Here is a 27,270-nt window from a genome sequence, read left to right as displayed (position 1 = left end):
CTAAACATTACTATTTGCATAACAGACAGACACAAAAAATACAAGGTATTTGGAATACAGGAAGATTTTAACAATCTTTATTGATTATTTAAAATTTTCTTCAGTCTTCTAGATTATCTGCAATTAATCTCCGATTACACAATATTATAATACTATCAAACAAATATATTTTTAAAATTTATTACACAAATTTAGATAAAAAACTGTTCTTCATTTTATTAAGAACTTTTCATGCTGAAATTCTATAGCAATTAATATTAGTAAGTTCAGCCTTTTCTTTCTACAAAATTTTCAATTTAAAATTAAATTAATTATAGCTGTTGGATATCTGTTTGCCTATCAATGTTAAAAGTTCAACATTTGCATTTGCTAATGGTATAGTGAGTATTAATATTAAAGAGTCTCACCATGGTAAAGTTAATGAAATAAAAAAACTTCACTCAAAAAAGTCTCTATGCTTCTCTAAGCGGATAATCTAAATTGTTTGTTAAATTTTCAAAAACTCATTGGTCAAATTTAGTGTTTAATGCATGAGTATTAAGAATTGCAATTAACCTCTTTAAAATAAAATAAACAGCATGAAGCAAGTAATAACCCATTTGATTTTTTCAAATATTTTGCATTCAAACCCAAGTTTTTTTTAACAATAGAATTTGATATTTATTCTTGATTGGTTATTAAGAAGTACAATTTCCTACACATAAGTGTAGGATGGCTTAGGAATCCAAGTTATATTTCCTCTGCCAAAATATGAAGAACAATCTATATCAAAGAAGTGAGCAAAATATTATACCTTATCATAATGGCTTAAAAATCACATCCATTTTGGTTCAAGATCCTGTAAATTCTAAATATAGCTGCCATTAATATAATGAAAACTATGAATATTTATGTAAATTATATTCTTTATTCCTTATTTTTGATAATAACTAAGCATAACATTGTAGCAATAATTTGAAATACAGGCATGATAATTTAGTTGAGAAAACAAAATCTGCAGTCATTAATCCAGTTAATGTATGTCTGAGGAGTCTTATGAAAGGAACATGAAAATGTAAGACATGAAAATTTTTAGAATATCACAAATTAATCCATTTCAAAGAGTGAGATTAAAAGATGATAGTTCAAATTTTAGAGTATTTCACTGAACTAATAATTATGGAGGTATGTTTTTTTCAAATACAGTTTTAGGTACAAATTTCTTTGATTTCAAGCTATCAACAGCTGGTTTATCTTCCATTTCTTTTAGCTGTCTTTCAAGTCTCTCTTCTTCTACGCTGACTTTTTTAGTAGGTGTATATTTATCTGATAACAATCCCTCAATATTATATCCAATTACTCCTATAGCAATGGAGATAGGCAAGGTTATGTAAGGGATGTAGTTCCTTACTATTGCAAAAAGAGCAGGTAACATATCTTCTATGCAATCCACATCAAGACCAAATCTAAAACGAAAAAGCATTCAATGAATACTACTAAATAACACATTTCTAAATAAAAAACAAATGCAGTGCAAACAATTTTTTGGGGGGAGAGTGGAGGGAATGTCCCATTTCATTCAGAAATAAAAGGTCTCAAAGCTTAAGTCCTGCCTAGAGCTAATTTCTGTGGTTTACTAAGAACTGCAAACATTTTTAAGAATGAAAAGGAAGAACATTTTATGGGGCTTAAATAAAACATAATCTTCACACATTGCCTTTCTCTCATACTGAAATTATGTTTTATCAATGTAATGAGTTGCACACTATATGGGGCTCACACACACACTCTGTTAAATATGTTAGCCATCTGTTTCTTTTGCTTGCTTATTTATCAATTAAAAGAAAAACTCCTGTCTTGCTTGTCATAATAATACTTTCATTAAATTTTGGCTAATACCTTATAGATACCTAAAAATTAAACAACTGCTAAAAATGCCATTTGCTTTCAATAAAATTAATTCTTGGATATCAGTCAGATTGTTTAACATTAAGATGATGGGATGAAGCCTGTTTGTTTAGCTTTTCATTAAAAGATGGCAGATAAAAGAGCTTTTTTACCTGCACATCAAATTTCAGATTTAATGAGAGTTTCCTAAACTAGAAGGTTTTTTGAGACAATTTAATTCCAGATCTTATGTAAAAATTGAACAGATCAAAACTATTAATGCTTTCCACTCCTTAATGTTTTTCCCCTTACTAACCAACAACTCTTTAATTCATTTACCAAATAGATAAAAAAAGAGGGTGTCAATAAAAGGTTGTATTGCAACAGTGCAGTCTGTAATAGATATTTTTTCGAGTATATTAAGTAGTATGATAGTAAATAAATGTCAATTTATATATTTAACCAATTTATTTACTTTAATTATTTATAATTTTTCAAAGTATGATATTTTTAAAAACATTCTCCTGGCTAAAGACTGGGTTTTCTATCACAAGTACCACAATAGAATGTTTTCTTTTCTCCCTCCTTTGACCTTCCAGTTGGAACACACCATACAGTCCTTGTGTAAGGTGTGTAAAATAAATAAAATGAGTCTTCCTATCTAAACATTAGATAGTGTCATCTGTGGATAATTGGCTGGGTTTTTTGTGCAGGAACACGACAGTCTTTGATTAGATTCATCAATAAATTTTCTCTATAATCTAATATGATAGACGGTTTGTTTATTTCTTTTTCACTATCACTTTCAGTCATCTTTGATCTTTTCTTCACAGGTTGTGAAACAGAAGATTGCTTTGTACTAAATATTGTGACCACTCTTTTGTCACGCCATGCTACTAATGTTTTTCCTTTTTCATACACAATTTTATGTCCAATGTTAATTCTGCTTTTTTTTTTTTTTTTTTTTTTTTGTTGTTGTTCTGGGAATCCTTTTCGATTGGTCATAATTGTTTCAATAAGAACGTAATTGGGTTTTAGAAGTTCTGCACCTAAAGTGGGATTTGTATAAAATCTGTCAGTAAAAATATGATACCTTCAGGAATCAAATTTCGTAAATTTCAATAGAGTTGCGTCATAATTCGGCTAGTGAAATTAAGATCTGGTCTAATTAAGCTATCTGTTGTAATTTTACCATAATATGGAACAAATGTAGTATATAAATAACTTGTCTTAGAATCTGCTAAAACATAAAGTCCCCATTTTGTTGGTTTTTTTTTTTTTAAGGTTAGACATGAGAAAGATTATTTTCCCCTTGAAGGAGATTGTAGATTCGTCAACTGCCAAATTTTTACGAGGTATATAATTTTCCATAAATTTTTGGTTTAGATAATCCAGAAAGTTGCTCATTTTTTCTATCCTTGTCTTTGTCTTTTGAGTGTTTGGTGAAATTGTTTCCAAATGTAGTGACCAAAATATTTGGAAAAAACGTTTGTGTGAAAAAAATTTTTCTAAAAGATGACATCTTCAAATGAAATGCTTGAGACCAGTACGATTCCAAAGTTGGTGAAACAGCAAGGCTCATATTTACGATGACACTAAGAAAGGCTCTTATTTCACTCCCAGTTACATCTTTCCAATTTTACCAAATGGAATATTTGCTCAGTGTTTTTTCTGATATTATTTTTGTTTGGTATGCATTAGTTTCACTCACTGTTTTTTAGTAGAGTAGAAGCCAAAAACAACTAAAAAAATTTTAGAGCTGATGTGTAGCTAGATGGAACTTGTGGCCCAACAACATTTTCACTAACTAAGAGTTTTATGTTATGATGATAATTGTCTTCTTCAGTGACATTTGTCCATAATGTTTCATCATTTCCAACAAACTACTTATTATATGTAGAAATAGATGGTTGTTCATTGCTATCCTCATTTATCGCTTATAAATTTTCTTACAAAAATTATCAGCAGAATCAGCCTCGTTTTGAAAAGGAACCAAAAACAATAACTCGGACGCTTTTGTAAAATTTATATCATCTTCCAATAATTAGAGTTTATTATCTATTTGAGTCACACATATGTCATCACTACTTTCATATTCACTGGAAAAAGTTTTCGCTTGATTCAAGGCTACAAAATATTTGAAAGAAAAAAAAATAGATTTAACATTTAAAATTATTTTAGAAAATACAATGTATAATATCGAGTCTGGCACGATGTCAAGCCACACTCGACACAGGAGTCCTAAGGGTTAATTTAGAAGTCAAAGAACAAAAATCAGCATTGTATTTGCAATTTTTCACAGGACTAGTTTCGATGGTTTTTACAGATCCATCCTCCTCAGCTGCCAAAGAGCAAATGAACGAGATAAGATAATAATGGCTGGACAAGAGTTAAGCTACTGACACCATCTATTGATGAAACAAGAAAACTAAAACATAACTTCCTTAAATGCTGAAGGTAAAGATGGATTGGAATTAGGGTCGTTAACTAGAACACTGGAATTGGAGATTGGAATTAGGGTCATTATTGTTTGAATTCTAAATTAATATTTGTTCAGCATGTTATTTTTACCTAGATCAACACTATTCTGAATGTTAATTCCTAGAATCATAAGAACAGTCAGATGACTTAAATTCAGAAAAATGTTAATGTAAAATTTAAATATTAAATTACAATGAAATCTACAATCTTTGTTGCAGACCTTCAACTTTCATGAGCAATTACTGCTAGCAAAGCTAAAGCTCATTTAAGTCATCCATTTACATGCAGTATTAGCATGACGGTAAGAAAAAATTGCTGAAAGCTGTCTCTCAGACTCAAAAACATTGTATTTAAATACCTTGTAAGGATTTTAAGTTTTACTAACGTTTATTTTATTTTAAAAACTTTACTATCCCCTCTTGCTTTCCACTTCCGGCCAGGATAAACACGGTTAGTTTTAGTATGCAAATTGAGCTTGTAAACTGTTAAGTACACTGGTTTGCAAAACTTAAGCAACAGGTGTTCTTTTTGACATAAATCCATGAGATATCATCTGCGAGACATGAAATTCAGAAATAAGAGACAACATTTTGTATTTAAACGATGACGAAAGCATAATTGTGCAAAAATGAATACAATGCATACAGTATGGAATTAAACAAAAACAGGCTTTATTGAACTTATAGTATCATTACACATGATTGTCTGTATAAGAGGAAGAACAATAAGCAGATGTTCCTTAGTATCGGATATGCCCTCACTTACTGCAATGGTTGCTTCTCACCATCTCCCCATACTCAGCACCAGATTGTCCAACAGATTTTGAGGTGAGAGTGCCCATTCCTCAATCAGCATTTGTTTCAGTTGTTGGGTGTTCGCCGGAGGATGTAATCGTGCCTCAAGGCATCTCCCCAAAGCACCCAACATGTGTTCTATCCGATTTAAATCAGGGGAGTACGCTGAAAATCCATTCTAGTGATATCTTCACTTTTCAGTAGCTTCTGAACAGCATGAGTTTGGTGTGGCCGTGCATTGTCAGCCATAGAAACGAAGTCTGGTCCAATTGCACCTCGGAACAGACGCACATAAGGGAAGGATCACCTCCTGACAATAGCAATCTCCGGTTACAGAACTTCTGTCGAAAACGTGGAGCTCTGTCCGCCCATTCAGCATAATGCCTCTCCTGACAAGATCTCCAGGATACCGTAATGGTCTTTTTCCGTGATGTTACCGAGATTAAACCGTGTCCTTACCTCTATCCAAATAAGTTGGCATTGAGAATCGCTTGGGGCACTAAAATGACTCTCATCCATAAGGAGGATACGACTCCATTGTTGAGATGCCTAGTTTTTGCGCTCCTTGCACCACTCTAAACGGTGGCGTCGATGGCCAACTTTCAAAGGGATGCAGCGTTCCGGACAGCAGGAGAATAGACCATCTTTGTGAAGGTGTCTAGACACAGTAAACCACGACAATTGTCGCCAGTTGCTGAGCTGTGGAGCTTGTTGACTGGTTTTGGGCTCTTTTCGCCTGTAAGATGATATATCGGTTATCTGCTGCAGTTGTTGCCCTGGAGCGGCCAACACCAACCTTTCTAATAGCTGTACCTATGGTTTGGAAGGCTTTTCAAGCCCGCGAAACAACACTTTTGTTGACTTCGAAATCTTCAGCCACTTTGGTCACACTAAGCCCCTCCTCCAGCTTTCCGATCATTCTTCCACTCATGAAGTCATCCAGATGATTTCTTCTAGCCATATTTCATGAAAGATTTCACTTGTACTTACAGCGAATATCTTTAATTGCGTCTCCGTCCTTCTTTTTATGGTAATCCCGAGTGGAGTGCATGCGTTTTGCGTACGATCACGTAGCCTGACATTTGCATATGCATGACCTTTCTACTGAATTGCATGTTCATTGTACTGATAGCAAGAACCCCTTTTCTGCAACTGCGTGGTTATCTGATTAAAATTTGCATTGTTGCTTAAGTTTTGCACACCAGTGTATTTAAGTTGTGGCTTTTAGCCAAGAAGCAGAGTGAGAGAGACTACTTGCCACCTTATTTAACGTGCAATTTTCAGTCAGTTGCTGTCCGCCTTCAAGGCCAGAAATTTAGTCCTCTTGATATTGAAAACGTATTGTAGTTTCTCTGCAACCTGCGTACTACATATGTAAAGATTTAAAGGCCAATTCTTGTGTTACTAGTCCTTGTAAAGTATTTGAGTTGAGCTCTTATTTAAATTTAGTTAGCTTATAGTTCTCATTTTTATATTTCAGACCACAAGTACTGGTCTTTGTATCCCAAAGTGCAGGAGCAGCTGTAAACTGTGAAGAATAAAAGGTAGTTAAACGTCCTGTTCTTACTCAGGACTCCAGCATGTTTGCCAAATCAATTAGCAGTAGTCCTGATAACCTTATCTAATTTGTATTCAGGTGGAAGCCAATCAAAGTAGAAGTATATTAAAAAATAATAACATAACTGATTAATTAAAATGAGTTACTAATCTAAATGAATTACATTTCTATCACAAAAGTGGCAAATGAAACAAGGTAAAAGTAGCAGCAATTTTTTTTTCTCTTTTCCCAGAAACCAGTACAGTTACTAACTGGTTTGTTTGTAAATTGTTTCTGAAATCAAATAATAGCTTTTTAAGATTTTATGACTGGATAAATCAAACAGGTAATTATAAACACTCTACTCAACACACAAACAACTGATGTACAAATTTACAAAAGAAAAACTTCCGTAAATAATCAGATTGATGAGACAAGCAAAATCTAAAGAAAAATACTGGAGAGAAATTCTACAATGAATAAAACTTTTCCAACAGTTTAAAAGTAAACCAGGATTATAGCATTCAGAGATATGCAAGTACTGCAATTCTGTCAAATTACAATACCTTTCTTAATATACTTAAAATTAAATCATAAAACAGATATACTTATATCAGAATTAATGAAATCACTAACTTTACAACATAATAACCAACTAGCTATTATATTTGGATATGTTATCTCAATTCAGGCAACAGAAAAACACTGACAAGTATTACACAACATTAATTTCTTACACTTAGTATTAAAGTAGCCCTTCACTTGAGAGAGACATTAATGAGCGGACCGCATATCGCTCTCAAACTCACATGAGATACATTAGCTGCAGGCTGTAGGGTAGGGGTAGAGTAGAGCCTATAGTCGACAGTACCGTAAAGTACATTTATGAAAATGCAGTACAATCATGTTCTAATTTAATTGTGAAATTGATAATATTGTATTAAAACTGCAATTAAAAAAGACTCTCAAGCGGATTTTACTGTGTCATTGAATAACGTAAGTTGATGACAAAAAATTTTGGAGTTAAATTTATTTACATTACTTTTTAGATGCATAGAATGGATAAACGAAAAATCAAAGGAGGTGTACAGAAACTTCGAGAAAAGAATGCCCTAAAATATGCTTTTAGCATGTTTCATTACACAGATAATTGTTTATATATACAATTAATACTTGCACTCAAAAGGGCTGATCTTTGGAATATGGTAACAGGTAGTTTGGCGACATTTTGGAGGCGATAAAGGTTACTACCTAGGACTTTGGCAACAATGTGAGAAGTACTCAGTTCCGATTACGCATTATTTTGTGTGAGGGAAATGAGAGATCATGAGATATGTCATGTGACACTAATGGGCGAATTACAGTTCTTTAATCGAAAAAGGGGGTTAATTTGGAAAAATTATTTTGTATTAAGCTTTATTGTGTGTTGTGTGAAATAGTGTTGATTAATTTTTGGATTGCATGGCGCTATGTAAAGTGAATTCTAAATTTTTAATGCGTTTATCTGATAATAATAATAAGTTGAGATTGTGTGAAAGGAAAGATATTACAGTTAAGTTTGAATGGCGGTGCAAGAAATCTGGTGAAAATGGACATTTTGTGAAACGGAGTGTAAGGAAGGGTACGTGGTTTGCTGAAAGTAGTTTGAGTATGGGTGAAATTTTATGAATTTCTTATTACTTGGTGAATAGACTTCCAGTTGACTACTGGATTTCGGATTTAGAAATTAGCAGTAGTACTGCAGCCACGTAATGAAGATTCTGAAGAAGATTAGGTAAGTTAGTATTTTTAATCATTTGAGGATATTATTTTTATGCATTGTTCTAAATGTAAGGAGTAAATAAATTAATATGGTATTATTGGAAAATTGTTATTAGCAATGATTTAGTTTAAAGTAATTAGGATTGTAATCTAATTTTTATTAATTTAATGTATGTGCTTATTTATATTTTAAGTAGTGTTTTTTAATTTAATTATATTTTAATTTAATGATCGTGATTTTGTGAGATATATATTTGTAGTATTTTGGAATACGTTTGAGTAGTATACGTTGAGTATTTTCATGCATTTTCGTGAAAATTTTCTAATTTATGAGAAAAAAGCAGTATACATGGATATAGTGAAGAGTGTGCGCAATGCCATTTTTGTGCAATTCTGGGATGTTTCTTTAAGTAAAAATAAGTCGACGTGTACATGGTTTAGTGATATTTTAATTAAATGATAGTTATTTTGTGAATTTTATGTTTGTAGGAATTTGGTATACGTTTCAGTTGAAGTAAACGTGTATGGAAATAATTTAAATATTTGACACTAAGTATTTGTAACTATTTTTAATGTTTGCGTATAAATCCGTTGCTGACGTTTATAATATAATAGATAATTTAGAGGTAAAAGTTTTTTGGATATTTTATTTATTTTATACATGGAAATGTTCATCCTTGGAAAGGGTATATACTTTTTCGCGATGAGGTAATTTCATATATGTTCTTTTTACCGGATTTAAAGATTCACAAAATTTTCATGCATTTTCGTGAAATTTTTCTAATTTATGAGAAAAAAGCACTGTAAATGGATATAGTGAAGAGTGTGCGCAATTCCATTTTTGTGCAATTCTGGGATGTTTTTTTAAGTAAAAATAAGTCGACGTGTACATGGTTTAATTATATTTTAATTAAATGATAGTTATTTTGTGAATTATATGTTTGTAGGAATTTGGTATACGTTTCAGTTGAAGTAAACGTGTATGGAAATAATTTAAATATTTGACACTAAGTATTTGTAACTATTTTTAATGTCTGCGTATAAATTCGTTGGTGATGTTTATAATATAATAGATAATTTAGAGGTAAAAGCTTTTGGATATTTTATTTATTTTATCTGTGGAAATGTTCATCCTTGGAAAGGGTATATACTTTTTCGTGATCAGGTAATTTCATATATGTTCTTTTTACCGGATTTAAAGATTCACAAAATTTTCATGCATTTTCGTGAAATTTTTTAAATTTATGACAAAAAAGCAGTGTACATGGATATAGAGAAGAATGTGTGCAATGCCATTTTTGTACAATTCTGAGATTTTTTTTAAGTAAAAATAAGTCGACGTGTAAATGGTTTATGTGTACTTGCTATCCTGAAAAACGCACAAGGAGTTTGCGATTCTGCACTTTTTCCCAATTTTGCAGTTAATATTTGTCATGATTAAGCAGTTTTGTTACATAAAATTTCTAGCATCAGTGTAATTCGGCTAGTAGATTGTTGGAAAAAGTGTTGAGTAAATAAAAAGAAAAGAAACATGTCTTTACTTCGTGAAGACAAAATGGCGGCGAAAAAAAATAGAGGGTTGCTGTAGCAGAGTTGGTCGCCAAAAAATCGCCAAGTTACCATAATCCAAAGATCAACCTTCAAAAGTATTGCTTCCAATGACATACAAAACGCGCAGATACAAGAAATGGCAAAATCTATTCTGGACAAAATAACAAATTTTAGAATAATTTTGTCTGCTCATGTATATTTGAAAATATTTTAATATACTGAGCCAGTAACGAAATATTTGCAGACTAAAGGAATAGATTACATCATAATATATAATATGTTAGATATGTTACAATCTCTTTAAAAATCATTTCTGGAAACGTTGATTTAATATTTAACACATTAAAATCCTTTGCAACGGACTGCAATGATAAACCAGATAGGCAGGGTTGTGATTAATTATAGAAGAACTACTTGCTAGGAGATGCTGAAAAGTGAAGCAAATGGACAACAAATAATTGAATGACTATAATTTCAATTGCCCTATCAAACAATTGGAAGTTACTGTCTTTAACCTGATAATGGATAACACCATTTCATCAGTGGAAAGTAGGTTTGAAGAGCATAGAAAGTTGTATGAAGACATATCTCTTCTCGATCCCCAAAACTTTTCAAAGCCATTGTTGCCAAACTCTTTCGACTATTTACTATATTATTAGGGCACTATGCAGGTGTAACAACTGATATCTTAAGGATGTATATCAAGATATAGGAAGTAAAATGGGAAATATTTAAAATTATTATTTTCAATCTGATATCGAGTCAGAAGGAGAGAGTGCTCAATTCATTAATGAACATTCATCCAAAGCTAAATGCAATTTTTGCAAAAATTGCATCTTATGAGTATATAAATTGGTCTTAAAATATAATTTATATAGTAGAGTGTACACCAATGTCTTTTTTATTTATAAGTTTGTACCTACCCTATCTCTAATGCAGGCTGAATGCAAAACAGCATTTTCAAAATTAAAATAGATTAAGAAATATTAAGTAAGCTAATGTGGAGTCATTGCTATTGATGAACATAGAGGATATTTTGGCTAAAGCAAAAATTTAATATATATTTAATGGAGGAAATATTTGACCAGGTACCTGGAATTAAAAAATATTTAAATGGCTAATTATGAATCAACCATTGTTTTGTTTATATAGTTATTTAGTCACTGTTATTTATTGTTTGTAGTTTACAAATAAACTACAAATATACATATATATTATATATATATACATGAATAAATTTTTACTTTTTTTGCAAAGGTATATTTTTAGAAAATGATTTTTGATAATACTGATGATAACAATGATAACTTATATGTATAATAACATATCATATGGGGGGGAAGCTTAGGGCCGGCATATTTTATCTTGCCAGAGCCTATTTCTTTGGCATATCTGCCACTGATTAATTGATAATTATAATGAGCTTTGTAACTCCATAAATTTCCTTGATATTTTAATTGTAGTACCTTGTCAAAAACAAATGAGTATTTTTTTTTTCAGACAAAACAAAATTATTTCCCATCTTCAACAAGACGATCAGATATCTACCACAAATGGCACTAAACCAGCTGTGGAACATGGATATATATACAAACTGAAGCTACACTAGTGAACTACCTATTCTTTAATAAACTTGTTTTTAATTTAAACAGCTATCATTGAAAGAATATTCTGATAGTTTAGAATCAGTAATTTTAACAGCTATGAAGATCAAAATTTTACAATAAATAAAGGAAATTTTTCTATTTCATAATTGAACAAGCTATTTATTTATTTACTAGTTTCAATAACAGCTTTTTAAAACATGCAACTGAAGTATGATATATTCAATAAAAACCAATAAATCACTCAATTTTAAGGTTGGATCCTAGCAGAAGCCCACACCCTTGGCGCACCCACTTATATGGCGCATATCGTTGTCTACATGGATGAAGTCAAGGGAGTGTGCAATGCCAAGTTTGTGCGATTCTGGGACGATTTTTTCAGTGAAAATAGGTCGATGTGTACATGGATACTGAGTTTGTGCAATTTTTGGACTTGTTATTTTCAAGTTGGCGATTTTGAGAAAAGCACGAAGCAGTGGGTGATTCTGCACTTTCGCAGTTTGTCGCCAACAATGAGATTTATATTTTCATTTGCTGTTACCTGTAACACACTATGATTTCATAAAATATTTACGGTCATTTTGTTCCCTATGCATGGGACAAGAAGATGCAGATGATATTAAATCAAAAGTAGGACTTTAAATTTGGATTCATAGGCGATTACGGCGAACTGTTAGAATGAGAAGATGAGCTTTAATCATTAGAGATTTGTTGCACACTTAAAACTGATTTAATTTTGTTGAGTACCGTTTTCTACTGCAGTAGGTGCTGTGTTCTTTTTTTCCCTACCTTCTGTGATGTGAAAGTGTCATTACTCGAAGAGAAAAATTACTATATCTAATGGAAAATGTACTAGAACATAAATAATTTATATAAATGATAGATCTAATATGAGATTACTAGAAGTGGTCACACTGATCAGGTGATATTTTCGCTCACCCTACACAGATAGAGAAAAAACAAACTTTTGAGGCAAATATAACAACTCTTTACTCACAAGCACCTATCCATTTTCGAAATAATGTTCGGTTAGTTCACAAATTTATGAGACTGCGCTGGCTAAATGAAAATGTTTAACATGCGTAATGTAAAGTTTGAAAAATCTAAATTAAAAAATAGTACAAAGTAATAACTGGCACTGTAATAGGCAAAGAAATGAAATAAAAATTAATGTTAAAGGGAAGAAATTCAATAATATTGACATCATTCTATGATGCCATCTCATACCGCTATAAAATTCGGTAACCTTTGCATTTCATTCTCATAAAAGTCTTCCAGAACATCTCAAGAACAGCGCGCAGGTCAAAAAAGCAAACACATTCCCTGTTTTGCACCTCAATGAGCTTTTTACCAGATCATTTAACATATCAGAAAAATAGAGGCTGAATCAAAGAATCTCTAAGATAAACTATTCAGCTCAAAGAACTCCTTAGAGATTCTTTGGGCTGAATAGTTTTGCAGATTTACAACCGTCATCTGCATTCCTCCTAACAAAACTTTTATTTCACCACAGTAAACGTAATTGATTATTTGTAAAAATTGTTTCTAAACTTTTTGAACTTCCTTATGCACTTGCCTGTTTGTTACTTTCCTTTTCATTTCCTGAAAGTTACGTAATTTTTTTTACGAGAAGTAACAAATTCAATGCGTTTTCATTCATTTTTAGTTAATGATACAACATATCTAACCTCTTATTTTCTTTTCTGAATTATCTGATTATGATCTTCAGTTATTAAATAAGAAAATCTATTCTAACTTCCTTGATGTCAACCAACGAATTCATTTTATTTTTTACTCTAGGAACGGCAACAGGTATATTATTCTTTCCTTAAATGGCATCAGCAGCAGCTTTCAGCTTTGTTTATATTTAACGGTGTGGTGATGCACAGCAATTCAATAATAATAACTTTTCGCATCCTGAAGACAGCAACATTAAAGAACATGTCCATAATTATATTAATTCCAATAGGAGCACAGCAAATCCTCCCACCACACCTTCTGAAGTTTTCCATCTGATAAAGCAATTAAATCCTAAAAAAGGCCAGTGGCTATGACAAAATCTCAAATACTGCAATTCAAAACCTTCCTAGAAAAGCCATTATCTTTCTAGTCAACTTATTCAATGCCTGCCTAACGAAAAATTATATCCCAAATGTATGGAAAATTGCCACTATTATTATCATTAAAAAACTTGGGAAGGACAAAAAATTAACTTCAAGCTTCAGGCCCATTTCGCTTTTACCCGCAGTATCCAAATTATTCGAAAAAATCATTCAAAAAAAGATTACAACAATATGCCCAAGATCACAACATAATTTGGCTTCAAGAAAAATTACTCAAAAACTCATCAAGTCTCCCGCATCGTTGAAAAGATCGGTGAAGCCTTTAATAAAAAGGAAACAGTAGCTGCTCTTTTCCTCGATGTGGAAAAAGCTTTTGACAAAGTTTGGCATACAGGCCTAATATTTAAACTTATAATCTACAGTTTTCCTGTTGCTTTAATTAATATTATCTTCAATTACCTGCGAAACAGATACTTTCAAGTCAGAATCAACACTGGTTATTCCACCAAAAGAAAAATTAATGCTGGCGTCTCTCAGGGAGGAAATTCGGCTCCTTATCTGTATATCATCTATATGAATGATTTCCCTAATTATCCAGGCTCTGAGTTAGCCCAATATGCTGATGATACTGCCATTTTTTCTATTTCCATTAATCCTACCCATACTCAACATAAACTCCAAAATGCTGTTAATAATATTCAAGATTGGCTCCAAAAATGGAAAATTAAAATTAATATGCAGAAAAGTAATAATATCATATTCAAACGCACAAATAGAAGACCGGTCTGTGATCATCTGTACATTAATAATCAACCCGTCAATAGAGACAACACAGTCAAATATCTTGGAATTCACCTTGACTCCAAACTTAATTTTAAAAATCATCTTCAAGCTACCAAAACCAAAGCTATGCAAGCATTTATGAGTGTTTACTCAATCATCAATAGTCACTCGAAACTAAGCATAAATATAAAAAGAATTATCTATCTGCAATTAATAAGACCAGTCATGCTTTACGGTTCGCCTGTTTGGGCGGCAGCTGCACGTACAAACCGAAAACCGTTACAAACTCTGCAAAATAAAATCATCAGAACCATGCTGGGTGCACCATGTCCTGCACAGAGACATGAAAATAAATACTATTGATGAAGAAATACTAAAGACAGTATATAAATTCTATAACAAAATTGAAAATCATCCCTCCAATCTCATCAAAAATATGGGCAATTATGATTGATAATAGAACAACCATACAAAAGACCAAGGACAATTCACCATAATGTTCGTTAACATATGTATATATTCATCTTCATAGTTTATTATTTTATTATTCAGTATTTACTCAAGATTTTGCTATACTTCAATTCATATTGAACTTTGATCTTTGAACTTTTATTGAAGTATTAGCTCTGTTTGCTCAAGAAATTACCTTATTTATCTGCAATTGTATTGGTCGATCAGCAGCCACACCTATTTATTCAAGTTTTATTTTTCCTTAATCATCACATATCAGTATCATCATTATGTTATATTTCTATGTTTACTGATAATGTTAGAAATCAATTCTATTCATTGGATTTGTAAATAGTCTATTATTTATTTTAAAATACAGCAAAATATGTCATCTTAAGCATCTCTCGCTCTACCAATTAACACCACGGAAATCGCGCACATGACCAGCACCAATGACTTACATTAGTAAATTGAATTCACTTCCCTGACATAGAATGTCACTCTTGAGACAACATCTTGAATTAATCGAAATTCAAGATTCCATTTACTACTCACATGCATCCTTACGAGATATAATTCATCACATTTCTAAAGCCTTTAATGGATAATTCAATTAGGTCAAGTAATGTACTTTTATTAGTATGAAACTTAAAGATTAAGTTTAAAGATTAAAGAAGTTATGACCTGACCTGACCTGACATTGACCATGCCATTAAGGTTTTCGCTGACAACATTTTGAAAGCTTTTTGTGATGTGACTGTCATTAAGCAAGTGACTAATAATAATGTTAAACTCCCTAGAAGCATAAGAGAAATTATTAAAGAATGCAACAGAAAACTTAAATTTTGGCATCGTAATTGGGATCCGGCTTCAAAACGACAAATTAACATTTTAAACAGAAGAATTAAACAACTTATTTTTGATTTCAAAAGAGAATCCAAGGAAGAATTCCAACTGAACATCAATGATGGCTCACTTTGGAAATATCTTCAAAATCTCAAGAAGAAGACCATTTACAATAGACCTCTCCATTCTGGTTCTACTATTGTATATTTGATTCATGATAAAGTTAACATTTTTGCTGATTACCTTGAAGAACAATTCACTCCAAACATGAACCCGATGAATCCTACCTTTAAAGATACTCTGGAAAGTTATGTACATTCATGGCTCTATTCTTCCACTGCTCACAATCTCCCCAAGTTTACAAATCCATCGGAGGTTACTAACATCATTCGTTATCTAAATGTTAAAAAGGCTTCTGGAAAAGATCAAATCACCAATCAAATGCTTCGAATTCTCCCAAGAAAAGTAATTAGTAAACTTACTTGCATCTTTAATGCTTGCCTTAATGTTAATTATTTTCCTGACTCTTGGAAGCAAGCCAACATTTTTCTTCTGCCTAAACCAGGCAAAGATGTTTTCTAAACCAAATGGATACAGACCAATCAGCTTATTATCGAACCTCGGAAAAATTTATGAATGTCTCATCCTCAAAAGATTAGAACCTTATATGCATCTTCTTCCAAATGATCAATATGGTTTTCGTAAAAATCTCAGCACCACTCGTCAACTGGTCAGGATTGTGGAATTCATCGGTCCTGCTTTTCATAACAAGCAAAGTGTAGCACTCCTTATGCTGGATGTGGCAAAAGCCTTTGACCGCGTCTGGCATGAGGGGCTTGTTTTCAAGCTCATCAACCTTGGATTGCCTAGAGAATTAATTCTGATTTATTCTTTTTTGCAACATTGCAAGTTCTTCGTCTCACTAGGCAATGAAACCTCTACTCTGAAACCTATAAGATCTAGCGTCCCATAAGAAAGCATCCTCGGAGCGGTTCTTTACCTGTTTTATATCTCAGACTTTCCTCATCCTGGACTTGACAACTACTCTCTTCTTGCATGCTGCTCCGATGATACAGCGATAGCCATCAAGTCTATCAATGCTAATCATGCAATTAATAAAATGCAAGATTTTCTTTACACTGTAGAGGACTGGTGCACCAATTGGAGAGTTAACGCCAGTAAGTCTCAGCTTAACGCCAGTAATCCTTTGCAAAAACAAAAAACAAAAAAAAAAAAAAAAAAAATGCATTAAGTTTAAAGAACTTTTCCTTTTTCAAGAGCCTGTTCCCTTAGTTACAAAAGCCAAATACCTAGGGGTGATTCTTAACCATAATCTCACTTGGACCAACCATATTAAGAATGTTAAAAATAAAGCAATTGGAATTATGTGCAGATTTCTTTTCTAACCTTAGCCTAAGAACCAAGAGACATATTTATACTACTTGTATCCGACCTATTCTTTGTTATGCATCTTCTGCTTCGAATACTGCCTCTCCTAATCACTTACATCAACTTCAAATAGTACAGAATAAATTTCTTCGTATTATCACTGATGCTGACTTTCTCATCTGAAATGAACTTCTTCATAGAGATCTTAAGCTTGAAACCATCACAGAATTTATTAAAAGAACAATGAGAAATTCTTCTCTAAAGCTGTCCAATGTGACTATGTGAACTATTCCCAAGTCTTCAACTATGAAATACTCAATGAAGACCGCAACATAAGACCACTTGCTGCTCACATTTTCATGGGATGAGACTTCTGCGGGTAGAGTAGACTTTAAGGTACCCCTTGTATTATGGCAAAGTTGTTGTTTGATTTATCGCCAAGTTGTTTGATTTATGGTAGCCTGAGTAATTGAATGGTATGGAAACCCTATTGTGACGTAATCGGGTGCATGATTCTGGGAAATTTTGAATCATGGGAGGTTTTGTAAGCGTTTTTGTGGTGTGTGTTGGTTTGATTCTTTAGACGGTAGAATGGCCGAATGTCGTAAGATTAATTTGAAATTTTTGTACGATTTGGAGCGAAAGGGGAAAAGAGCTTTAATTGACTGGTGCGTAAATGAAGGTTTACTTAGTAGCCATAAGTGTCCTGTATGTAGGAAGGTATGCGTCTAGTCGAACAAAAAACCGTTTAGATGGATTTGAATGGATTTGTAGGAAGAAAGGTTCAGCTGGTCACTATGTGAAACATTCGATCAGAAAGGGTACCTGGTTTGAAACAAGTCATTTGAGTATGATTGATATTTTAATTTTTATGTGGCTCTGGGTGTACAAAGCGAACTCGAAAATCATCAGGATGGAATTGAATATTAATAATAATAAGACTGTAACAGATTGGAAGAATTTTTGTAGAGATGTATGCGTGGATATTTGTCTTCGGAAAGGTGAAAAGATTGGGGGTGCGGGAATTACTGTTGAAATAAATAAAAGTAAATTTGGAAAGCGAAAGTATAACAGAGGTAAACGAGTGGTGGGAAAGTGGGTGTTTGGTGGAATAGAACGAGGGACGGAAAGGTGTTTTAAGTAGTTTAGGATAGAAGCAAAGAAACTTTATTGGATGTAATCGAAAGAAATATATTGCCAGGTACAACTATTATATCTGACTGTTGGAAATCGTATAATTGTCTTTCTGATCATGGGTTCGTTCACCTTTCTGTAAATCATGCCGTTACGTTTAAAGATCCAGAAACAGGAGCTCATATAAATAATATCGAAGGCATGTGGGGTGGGGTGAAGAGAGATTTTCGAAAAAAGTGTCACCAACAGTCGGGAACTACGGAAGATATTTTTGCGAATTTATGTGGCAACGTTGATATACGGATTCAAGTTCAAATAATTTTTGAAAGTTTTTGGATGCTGTTAAGGAGTTTTGTGTGCCACAGACTGAAGACGAAGGAACTTATAAATAGGGTAAGTGAATATTTGCTCTTGGTAGTGCTTAAATGTATAACATGTTTTTCCTTTTTTATGTTATTTTATTGTTTGGTTTAAAATGTATTTTATTGAGATTATGTATTTTTTGTTTGCTTATATTGTAGAATTTGGTGCTCTTTTGACTTTTTAAGTGAAAATATATCGATGTGTACATGAACAAAGTAAAAGGAGGTGCAATTCTGGGATTTTTTTTAAAGTGAAAATAGGTCGACGTGTACATGGATAAAGGTAAAAGAGTGCACAATGCCATTTTTGTGCAATTCGGGGATTTTTTTTAAGTGAAAATAGGTCGACGTGTACATGGCTAAAGTCAAAGGAGTGCACAATGCCATTTTTGTGCAATTCGGGGATTTTTTCTAAAGTGAAAATAAGTCAAGGTGTACATGGATACTGAGTTTGTACAATTGTTTGTCTTGTTATTTTGTTTTTGTCTAGCAAAAATTGCCGCTTTGCAAGCAAAAATAACGAGTCAAAGAATTGCACAAAATTGGTATCCATGTACCACCAAAAATTGCCAAGGGGTACCCTATACTATACTTTTACTGACTTCTGCTTCTTCTCTTGCTCCTCAATTGGAGGTGGTAATTTCTTTCATTTTATCTGATAAAGACAGTGCTGTACTCTAAGTTGTTTGGATTACTATTCCCAAGTCTTCAACTATGAAATACTCAGTTAAGACCGCAACATAAGACCACTTGCTGCTCACACCTTCATGGGATGAGACTTCTGCTTCTCCTCTTGCTCCTCAATTGGAGGCAGTAATTTCTTTCATTTTATCTGATAAAGACAGTGCTGTACTCTGAGTTGCTTGGATTGCTAGTGTGATGTTGTAATAGTCCTTGTGTATTGATTTTCTGTTGTATGGGTTGACTTTGTGTAGTTTTATAGTAGTATTGAACTTTTGTTGTTGTATAGCATTTTGAACCGTTTTGCATTTGTCGTTTCTCTGAATTGGGAAGGATCCGTTCAGATTTTCTTTATCTTGTCAAGTTCCGTTCACCTGCTAGTTGCTTTTGGCCTTTTTCCTTTTGGTAACCCTCTCGCTTTTCCTTTCGCCGTTTTCTCATCCGAGATGTTTTCCATTTCCTGAATTCGTTATGCCATGTGCCCTTGGGCGTAATTTAAGGAACCGGCAACGATGCACCTGCAATAACTCGGTAATATAGAACTGTCTAAGTCTAAGAAGTTTTGGTACTTTTCCGTTTTGCCGGCGCAAACCTCGCCATTTCCCTTTCTCCGGCGCAAATCTCGCCAAGAAGACTTTATTGGCGACAACACACAGCATACACATAAAAAAATTTTAACAAATGTTAATTCTAAGATTTTTTTTTTTTTTATTTTGGAGGCATAAATATTTTAATATTGCTTAGAATTTTTTCAAATGGGTCTTTTGTGACCTTTCGCCACATAAATTCGGTGAGTTAACTTTCCAGATGATGCCGAGCAGTTCGTCTGTGTTTCTTATTCCGCCATTTTGCGCTTCCCCATAGTCTTTCAATTTTTTGCGTGTGTGTTCCAGTTTCCGGATCTACAAAATTGTATTTATGGTTCACTTTGAAATGTTCGAAACTTTCCTCTTCCAGTTTTTCAGTGCAATATGATTTCCATGAATCGGAATATATTGTAGTTCCTTTTTCAATGTTTTCATTTATTGCCTCTAATATAATACTCATGGATCGGTTTGGCACCATCACAAGGAAACATTCGTTTGTTTCACGACAAACTCCACCAAAGATCCACTGTTGTGGTAAAATCCGTCCCGCGTTGTTTTTGCGCTTCGTGAACATACTTTCATCCACTTCAACGATCATACCAGGGCCTCCTATTTTGCGTTGTTGACGTTTAAGTAAAGAATCCACACAAACCTCTCACATGTAGTTATTCCAATCCACAACTGTTCCGTGACTGATTTCCAACTGCTTTTCACACCATTTAACTGAAGTTAATTCTTTACTCCAACCATAAATGAATCTTAAACACTTCAAGAAACTCAATCTCCGATGATTCAAACCATGTGCCTTTCTGTATATTTCTTTTACTGTGGCAAGTTAAAAGGTTGCAACGCCACTGAATTTCGTGTCCGAAATATAATTTCATTTCATGATTATTTTCACAAATAGCAATGTTAGGCAAAACGCCTTTCGCTTGAAAGAATCTGACGGATTCTTCCTCTGTCCTGGGCAAATCCCAAATTTTCATTGGTTTTTCATCCATTTTTGACATATTTGTAAAAGACGTTAATTTAAGAATTTAAAGACGTTAAATTAAAGATTTACTATGCTTTCATGGTATAACCTCTTGATTCGCCGGTTAATATCACGTGATCCCAAACGATCTCATCTCACGTAAAATACGCTACAAAAATCTGATTCTCTCAGGAGTTATCTACATTAATTTCAAGTTAAATCTCAGTATGGAATACGAGTTTAAATGCAAGAATTATTTCAATATTATAATTAAAAAAATTCTATGTAACTGTATGCCAATATTGAAAAAAAAGGTAAATCTGATAATAAATCTCAGCGACTTGTTTTGAAAAAGTGCCGTGAAAGGTTATTAGCAAAGATATTCGCTTTGGCATCAGTTCTACCATTTTCGGCGACTTTATCGCTTGCGCCGGCGAAATGGGAAATTGCGCCGGCCAAACGGAAAAGTACCGAAGTTTTTAATTGATTTTGTATTTCTTTCTTTCAGCCCACAGTAAAGTAAATAGTGCAAGTAATACAAAAGTTCATCAGTATCCGGAGGAATATTTAAAATTTGGTTTCATACCCGCTGTAAATGTTGAACGGTCACTTTTTGGTCTTTTTATGCCAACAATGCGGGATCAACGAAATGAGATCCTCTTGATGCACATTTGAATGCAAAACATAACGCTTGTATTAATTCAGATTTGAATTATTTTCAAGCTTTAAAGAAAAATTTTGAGAAAGAGTAACATTAAAGTTTCTGTTCACTGCTCACAATGCAACTGTTAGTAATAAATAATTACTAATACTTAAAATAATATAGAAAAAACTTTCATTAAAATTATTTTGTACTTGAATTTTAGTTCTCTATTATATGTTTTGAAATTTTACTTACTGTGTTTGCTCACAAAATTTCGTAGTGATTTCTTCTTAATACCTATCATTCAAGTTTCTTTCGTAACATTTCAGTTTTTGAATATTAAAAATTATGGAACTACTCTTGTATATGCCCTTGCTTGGCGACAAATTTTTTGCCAAATATTTTTTGTGAGAAACTCCACTGTGCCATATTACTATCTAAATTTTTTGTCTACATTTTGAACTGTGAGCCTGAAATGTCTCCAAAAACGCAGTTTTCACACATGCAAAATCCATGTTTTGAACACACAATTTAAGCTAAAAATCCGAAACAAAAACAAAAAATTTAGATAGCAAAAACGTAAAGTTTCTAACAAAAAATATTTAAGAATCCATGTAAACGGTGATGTGTTTTAACTTCAAAAAACATGTACGAATTGCACAATCTAGGCAGTGAGGGAATCTATGAACTATGCATACCTTGCTTTAATAAATTAACATAATAAATTTCAAAGAATACCATGTACACAGCATTCTGTTTAAACTTAAAAAACATCTACGAATTGCCCAATATAGGCATAGCACACAAATCAACCAAATAAACTAAACCAAATTACAAACAATTCAAAGAACAACAACAACAAAAATTCATAGTAAAACAATAATGAACATAACATTCTACAAAATAAAAACAATAAAATAAAATGCACATACCATAATGAATGCTTCTTTGGACAGCATGCCGCCACATACTCTTTATGTATTTATATGACAGCCAGACTCATTATCCACAAAATTGATACTATGGTTCACAAATAAATGTTCAAAACCTTACGCAACTGAAATCTTGCTACCATGTCTCTCATTGCAACATAGGCCATTTCAAAACACGCACGACATGAACCAACGAGCAAATAAAATCACTGCAGCAAAAAGGTAAGTTTCAATGTCAAAAGGGTTGCCATACAAATAACATAATTCCCAAAAACCATCGCACAACACGCAATCGTGCCAAAAACCAGAGCAGAACACATATCACCACATTTGATGATCTTAGGGCGTATGTAAGAGTAGAGCCAAAATTATGTATATGCTAGGGAAAGCAGAATTTTAGAAAGGATTAGGTGGGGCATAGTACAAAAAAAAAGTTGGGAAACACTGCTTTAGTTTGCAGAAGGAAATATATGCTTTGAAGGAAAAATATTTTCGTGTTCAATCTCACTCATGTGGTTATTCTAATTCTAGATCTAGATTTTTGCCAACGAATAAACAATAAAAAAACCTCCATGTGTTGGAACCATGCTAAGTTTGGGGAAAAAGCCATTAAATGCAACAACTCTTGCAATTTTAAACTGGAAAACTAGAAGGCTGAGCGTGTGTGACGACAAACGTTATAGGCCAAAATAATTGTTTTCACCTTGTATACAAAAAGGCTTTAAGAACACAATTTTTGGTCGACACAGCAGCTGATTCATTTGTCTTGCCTACTCCACAAAATGTTGTAAACCAACATCTCTGCTCAATTAATTGTAGCCAACAAAAAAAATTGGTATATGTGGAAAATGTCTAGTTAATTTAAACATACATCTATGCTGAACTTTTTCCTGGGCTTTTACTATTGCTAATTGTTTTATTTCCAATGGTGGGCACTCGTCTGTTATGGGTAGTGGCCATTGCCAATAAAATGGTCATAAGTGGTGACCAATGCCAATAAAAGGGTCATAAGTGGTCTTATGCCACAATAAAATGGTCATAAGGTAGAGGCATATGCAAGTCCTGTATGGGGCGCAGCAGCAATTACTAACGGGAAACATATCGAAATTTTCCAAAATATTATGCTACGACAAATTTACTAAACTCCTTGGTTTGCTACGAATGAGGATATTCATAATGCTGCCAAAATTCTTTCCTTAGTGGCAATTTTTGCACTACACAAAGCCAAAATAACAATTCAAAGAACTGCACTCAAAAATCACTGCTACACAAAGCCAAAGTAACAAGTCAAAGAATTGCAGTTGGTGTTCATGTACCACCCAAAATTGCCAATTTTCGCCATGGTTCACCCGTAAATATATTTTTACCCAACAACCGTATGTTTGGTATAGAATTATTTAAGAACTCCATTGATTTTCAGGACAAACAGGTGCAAGTCCTCTTTATCAGTAGTAATGAAATTTGCACTATTTGTGCTTTTGGTGCATATATTGTGTTGCAACCACTTTAGCAAAACTTGCCAAATTTTCAGAATGCGCCGAACTCTGGCAACCAGATGCATAACAATCATCAGGCAACCTTCATACTCATAACAATCCTTCACTCAAGCAATGTCACCATTTTTGCATGTGTTCATTTTATTGTAATCGAGTGGCTTTCATAAACAAATTGTGATATTTTATGTCTTAACTTAATTTTAAAATATTCATTTGTGGAATTTGTGGGCAATCGGAAAAAACTGATGTAAAATTTCTGTAGGATTTTGATGCAAAGTTTCTAAAGAAAACAATAAGGAGATGCATTTGGTAGATAGCGAATGTTACCAGAGTTTGTGTGATGCTGTATCTCTGCAGTTTTTTCAAGTGTAAACAGATTGCTACGTACTTGGGGAGAAGAATAGCACAAACAGATTACAGAAAGATTTGGAGAAAAGTGTGATTTATTTCTTAATGCATCGTGTAATACTTATTTAATAACTGAAATGTGGTATTTTAAATTACTTAAATTATCTTTTCATAAGTTGGACCCACTAGCGGCCGAGCAGTAAAGCCACTGAAAATTGGTAGTTTGGTTCGAGGCTCCAATTTTGCAAATGGGCTGTCTGCATGGGTATTTTTGTGGTTTTCTCCATATGTAACATGTATACGAGGCAGTTTCCCTTAGAAAGTCCTCCATAAAGGCATCTCTTCCCATACGCAGATAGCCCTTGAGGCTTTGCCTTAATCACGTAAACCAAACAAAACTTATCACAAGTTAATAATGTTTGTCAATTTATGATAGATATTATATGGGAATCTTTTAAAAAAAATTGCAAAAACCACTAACTTGCACCCGATACGTAACTTTTACATTTCCATCTGTAAAATATCACCATATTGGGCCAAGTAGCTGCGTTAATATGTAAATACCCTGTTTTCTTTACTTCTGATGAAGAGGGACCTGTACCTATCTGCCCTTGAAATCAATAGATTTCTTAGTTAAAAAAATTCACTCTTGAAATCAATAGAGTTCAAAACACAAGGTTGTTACTTTGCTAATTTTAGGTGTGTTAAATATTAGTTAATGCACATAATATTATTATTAACCTATATGTGACCTAAACACATATAGGGAAAAGCATGGTATTCAGAACATATGGCTGTAATTTATCTATAATCATGCTTTTGTTGGCAATACATTGTGTAATCCATTTATATTAGATGCTATATTATTGGTAATTACTGCACATACGACTGCTTTTCTCTATGCTGATTCATGAAGTTTTATATATACTGATAGTTGATTTTGTATAAATTCATAATTGGCAGTTTTTGTTTATATCTGCTTGTTGCAAAGTATGATTTTATCATTCCTTTCAATTTTATCTTTCATAAGTAGTCACTATCATTTGACTAGCAAGCCGTATTTACTAGAGCTGGACTTCGTACATTGTGAAAGAACATACCTTCCAAAATACAAATAGCATATAACACTTAATGACCTTCCTATGGATCCTGCATTAGCAGAATTTACTCAGAAGCTCTAATTTATGGTTCATATTCTAGCTTATATGTAAAGAAATAAAATTATTAATTAAATATTGTTAGTTTCTTTCAGTGTTCAGTTGCTTGAGAAATAAGCTGCTGTAAAGATTTTCATAAGTTTCTTCATAGGTCATGTAAATATGAGCAAATTTCCAGAAAGATATATTTTGGAGGAATGGGTAGTCTTCACAATTACTCAGTGATTAACTAACTTATTTACTTTAAACTTTTTGAGGCTCATTTTCATTTGGATGTCTTATTTTACCAGCACCATCCTTCACTTTTGAGATCGTAACATTTTCATCTGGTGACAGCTGAGAAAACTGTTAACGGGTTTAATTCTATATGTCTTAATAACTTAATATTTACATGTGTTATTTCAGATGAATTTTGTAAATTGTGATTTTTTTTTAGTTACAGTTCCCATTCCAGAAATTTTCTGTTTTGATTTAAACTCATGAATTAAAAGCAATACATTTAGTACATTGATGCAATAAAGAATAATTCAATTTAAATTAATGATACTTTTCATTACATCATGCTACCCACAGCTAAAGATTAAAATCACCAATATAATAGAGGTTCTTATCTTGGCTACTGCAAAAAAGATCACGTTGCCCGGTCAGGCATAAAAAAGATTATTTTGTCAGGCATAAAAATGACATTGGTCTTTGAGCTATCTCGTGGACTCTATGGGTACTAACTACTGCATGACTTTGTAATGTTGCTGTTGTACATTTTGCAATGTACCTTCTATAATGTTCTTTGTAGAAACTGGATCATTGGTTTTCTTCCTTCCCCTATTAAGCCATATGTAATACACTTTGAAAGAGCTGTGATCCAGGTATTATATGAGTCACAAATGAGTACAAAATTGGACAAATAAATTTTGTAACTTATAGGATTTTTTTTTAATTCACAGTTAATGTGAACTGTTTTTTAAATTATGCTTTGTATGTATTTGTAGCAATAACATTATATAATAAGACAACACAAATGAAGCTGTATAGCTTGTATAGTCTGTCCCAGCTAAGATAATTGGATTACACAAGTAAATGTCTTACATGTGCGACAGCTTTTACAGAAGCATATGCCACAAGAGCTGCTGTAAAAAAGAGTTTATTATTTTTTTGCTGAAGCTGTGTTATTAGTCATACAGTAGGGGGGATATGATATGCCAAGTTCTTATTATCCTCTTCTTTTCCTCAGCCTTGACTGGATGATTTTCTCATTACTTCATGGCCTTTAAAGGTACTGTCTTTCATTTGTTAATTTTTTAATACTTAGATGCTGATAGGCCCACAAGGAGCCGAGCGGTAAAGTCTCTGAACACTGGTAGTTTTAATCTGGGTTCAATTCCAGGCAAACAGGCTGGCTGCATAGGCATTTTCATGTGTAATGTGTATACAAACCAGTTTCCCTTAGAAAGTCCTCATGAAGGCATCCCTTCCCTTAGGCAGGGAGCCCTCACTTACTTTGCTTTAATTAAATAAACCAAACCAACTCAGAGGCTGAATGAAACTACTTTTTTTCCCTGTGGGTATACTTAGGTAATTTGAGAGATCATCTCATTGTTTATTAATAAAAATAATGTATATGACTAAAATTTTTCTTACTTTTAATGTTAATTATAATTTTAGTTCTGACTGTTGCTACTGTGAGTCCTATGGAATTATTATGCAGTCACAAAGGATAAAATATTCTGGTAAATATACTTTCATTTATTAGTCTTTTCTAAAACTTATTGATTATCATTAATGTACTGATTCTATCTTTGTCATGGAATATGAGTTTCCTTATAATTTATATT

General features: G+C 32.8%; 1 protein-coding gene and 1 long non-coding RNA gene across 6 annotated transcripts in view; one reads left to right on the top strand and one right to left on the bottom strand.

The window, feature by feature from the left end:
• Positions 1–887: 887 nt before the first annotated feature.
• LOC118193084 (small integral membrane protein 12-like) lies at positions 888–12,979 on the bottom strand. 2 transcript variants are annotated; one of them, XM_085808920.1, is made up of 2 exons: positions 12,822–12,979; positions 888–1,445 (listed from the first exon to the last, which is right to left on the bottom strand). In XM_085808920.1, the coding sequence occupies exon 2, from the start codon at positions 1,412–1,414 to the stop codon at positions 1,157–1,159; it is 258 nt and encodes an 85-aa protein (XP_085665046.1). In that variant the 5' UTR covers positions 1,415–1,445; positions 12,822–12,979; the 3' UTR covers positions 888–1,156. The 2 variants fall into 2 exon arrangements, with proteins under 2 accessions (XP_085665046.1, XP_035220016.1); XM_035364125.2 differs by lacking the exon at positions 12,822–12,979 and adding an exon at positions 12,592–12,749.
• Positions 12,980–13,412: 433 nt separating this feature from the next.
• Positions 13,413–27,270, top strand: part of LOC146992759 (uncharacterized) — a 54,824-nt gene continuing 40,966 nt past the window's right edge. Inside the window, exons 1-2 of one of the 4 annotated variants that reach the window (XR_015039172.1) lie at positions 13,413–18,652; positions 27,101–27,165. This is a non-coding gene — a long non-coding RNA (uncharacterized LOC146992759). The remainder of the gene's footprint in view (positions 18,653–27,100; positions 27,166–27,270) is intronic. The other 3 variants (XR_015039171.1, XR_015039170.1, XR_015039169.1) reach the window with 3 other exon arrangements.

This window comes from Stegodyphus dumicola, chromosome X2 (assembly GCF_044657685.1).
Source record: "Stegodyphus dumicola isolate Sdum_Otavi_A_Nest chromosome X2, ASM4465768v1".
Lineage (NCBI taxonomy): Eukaryota > Metazoa > Arthropoda > Arachnida > Araneae > Eresidae > Stegodyphus > Stegodyphus dumicola.
This window is presented reverse-complemented; position numbering and strand designations above follow the sequence as displayed.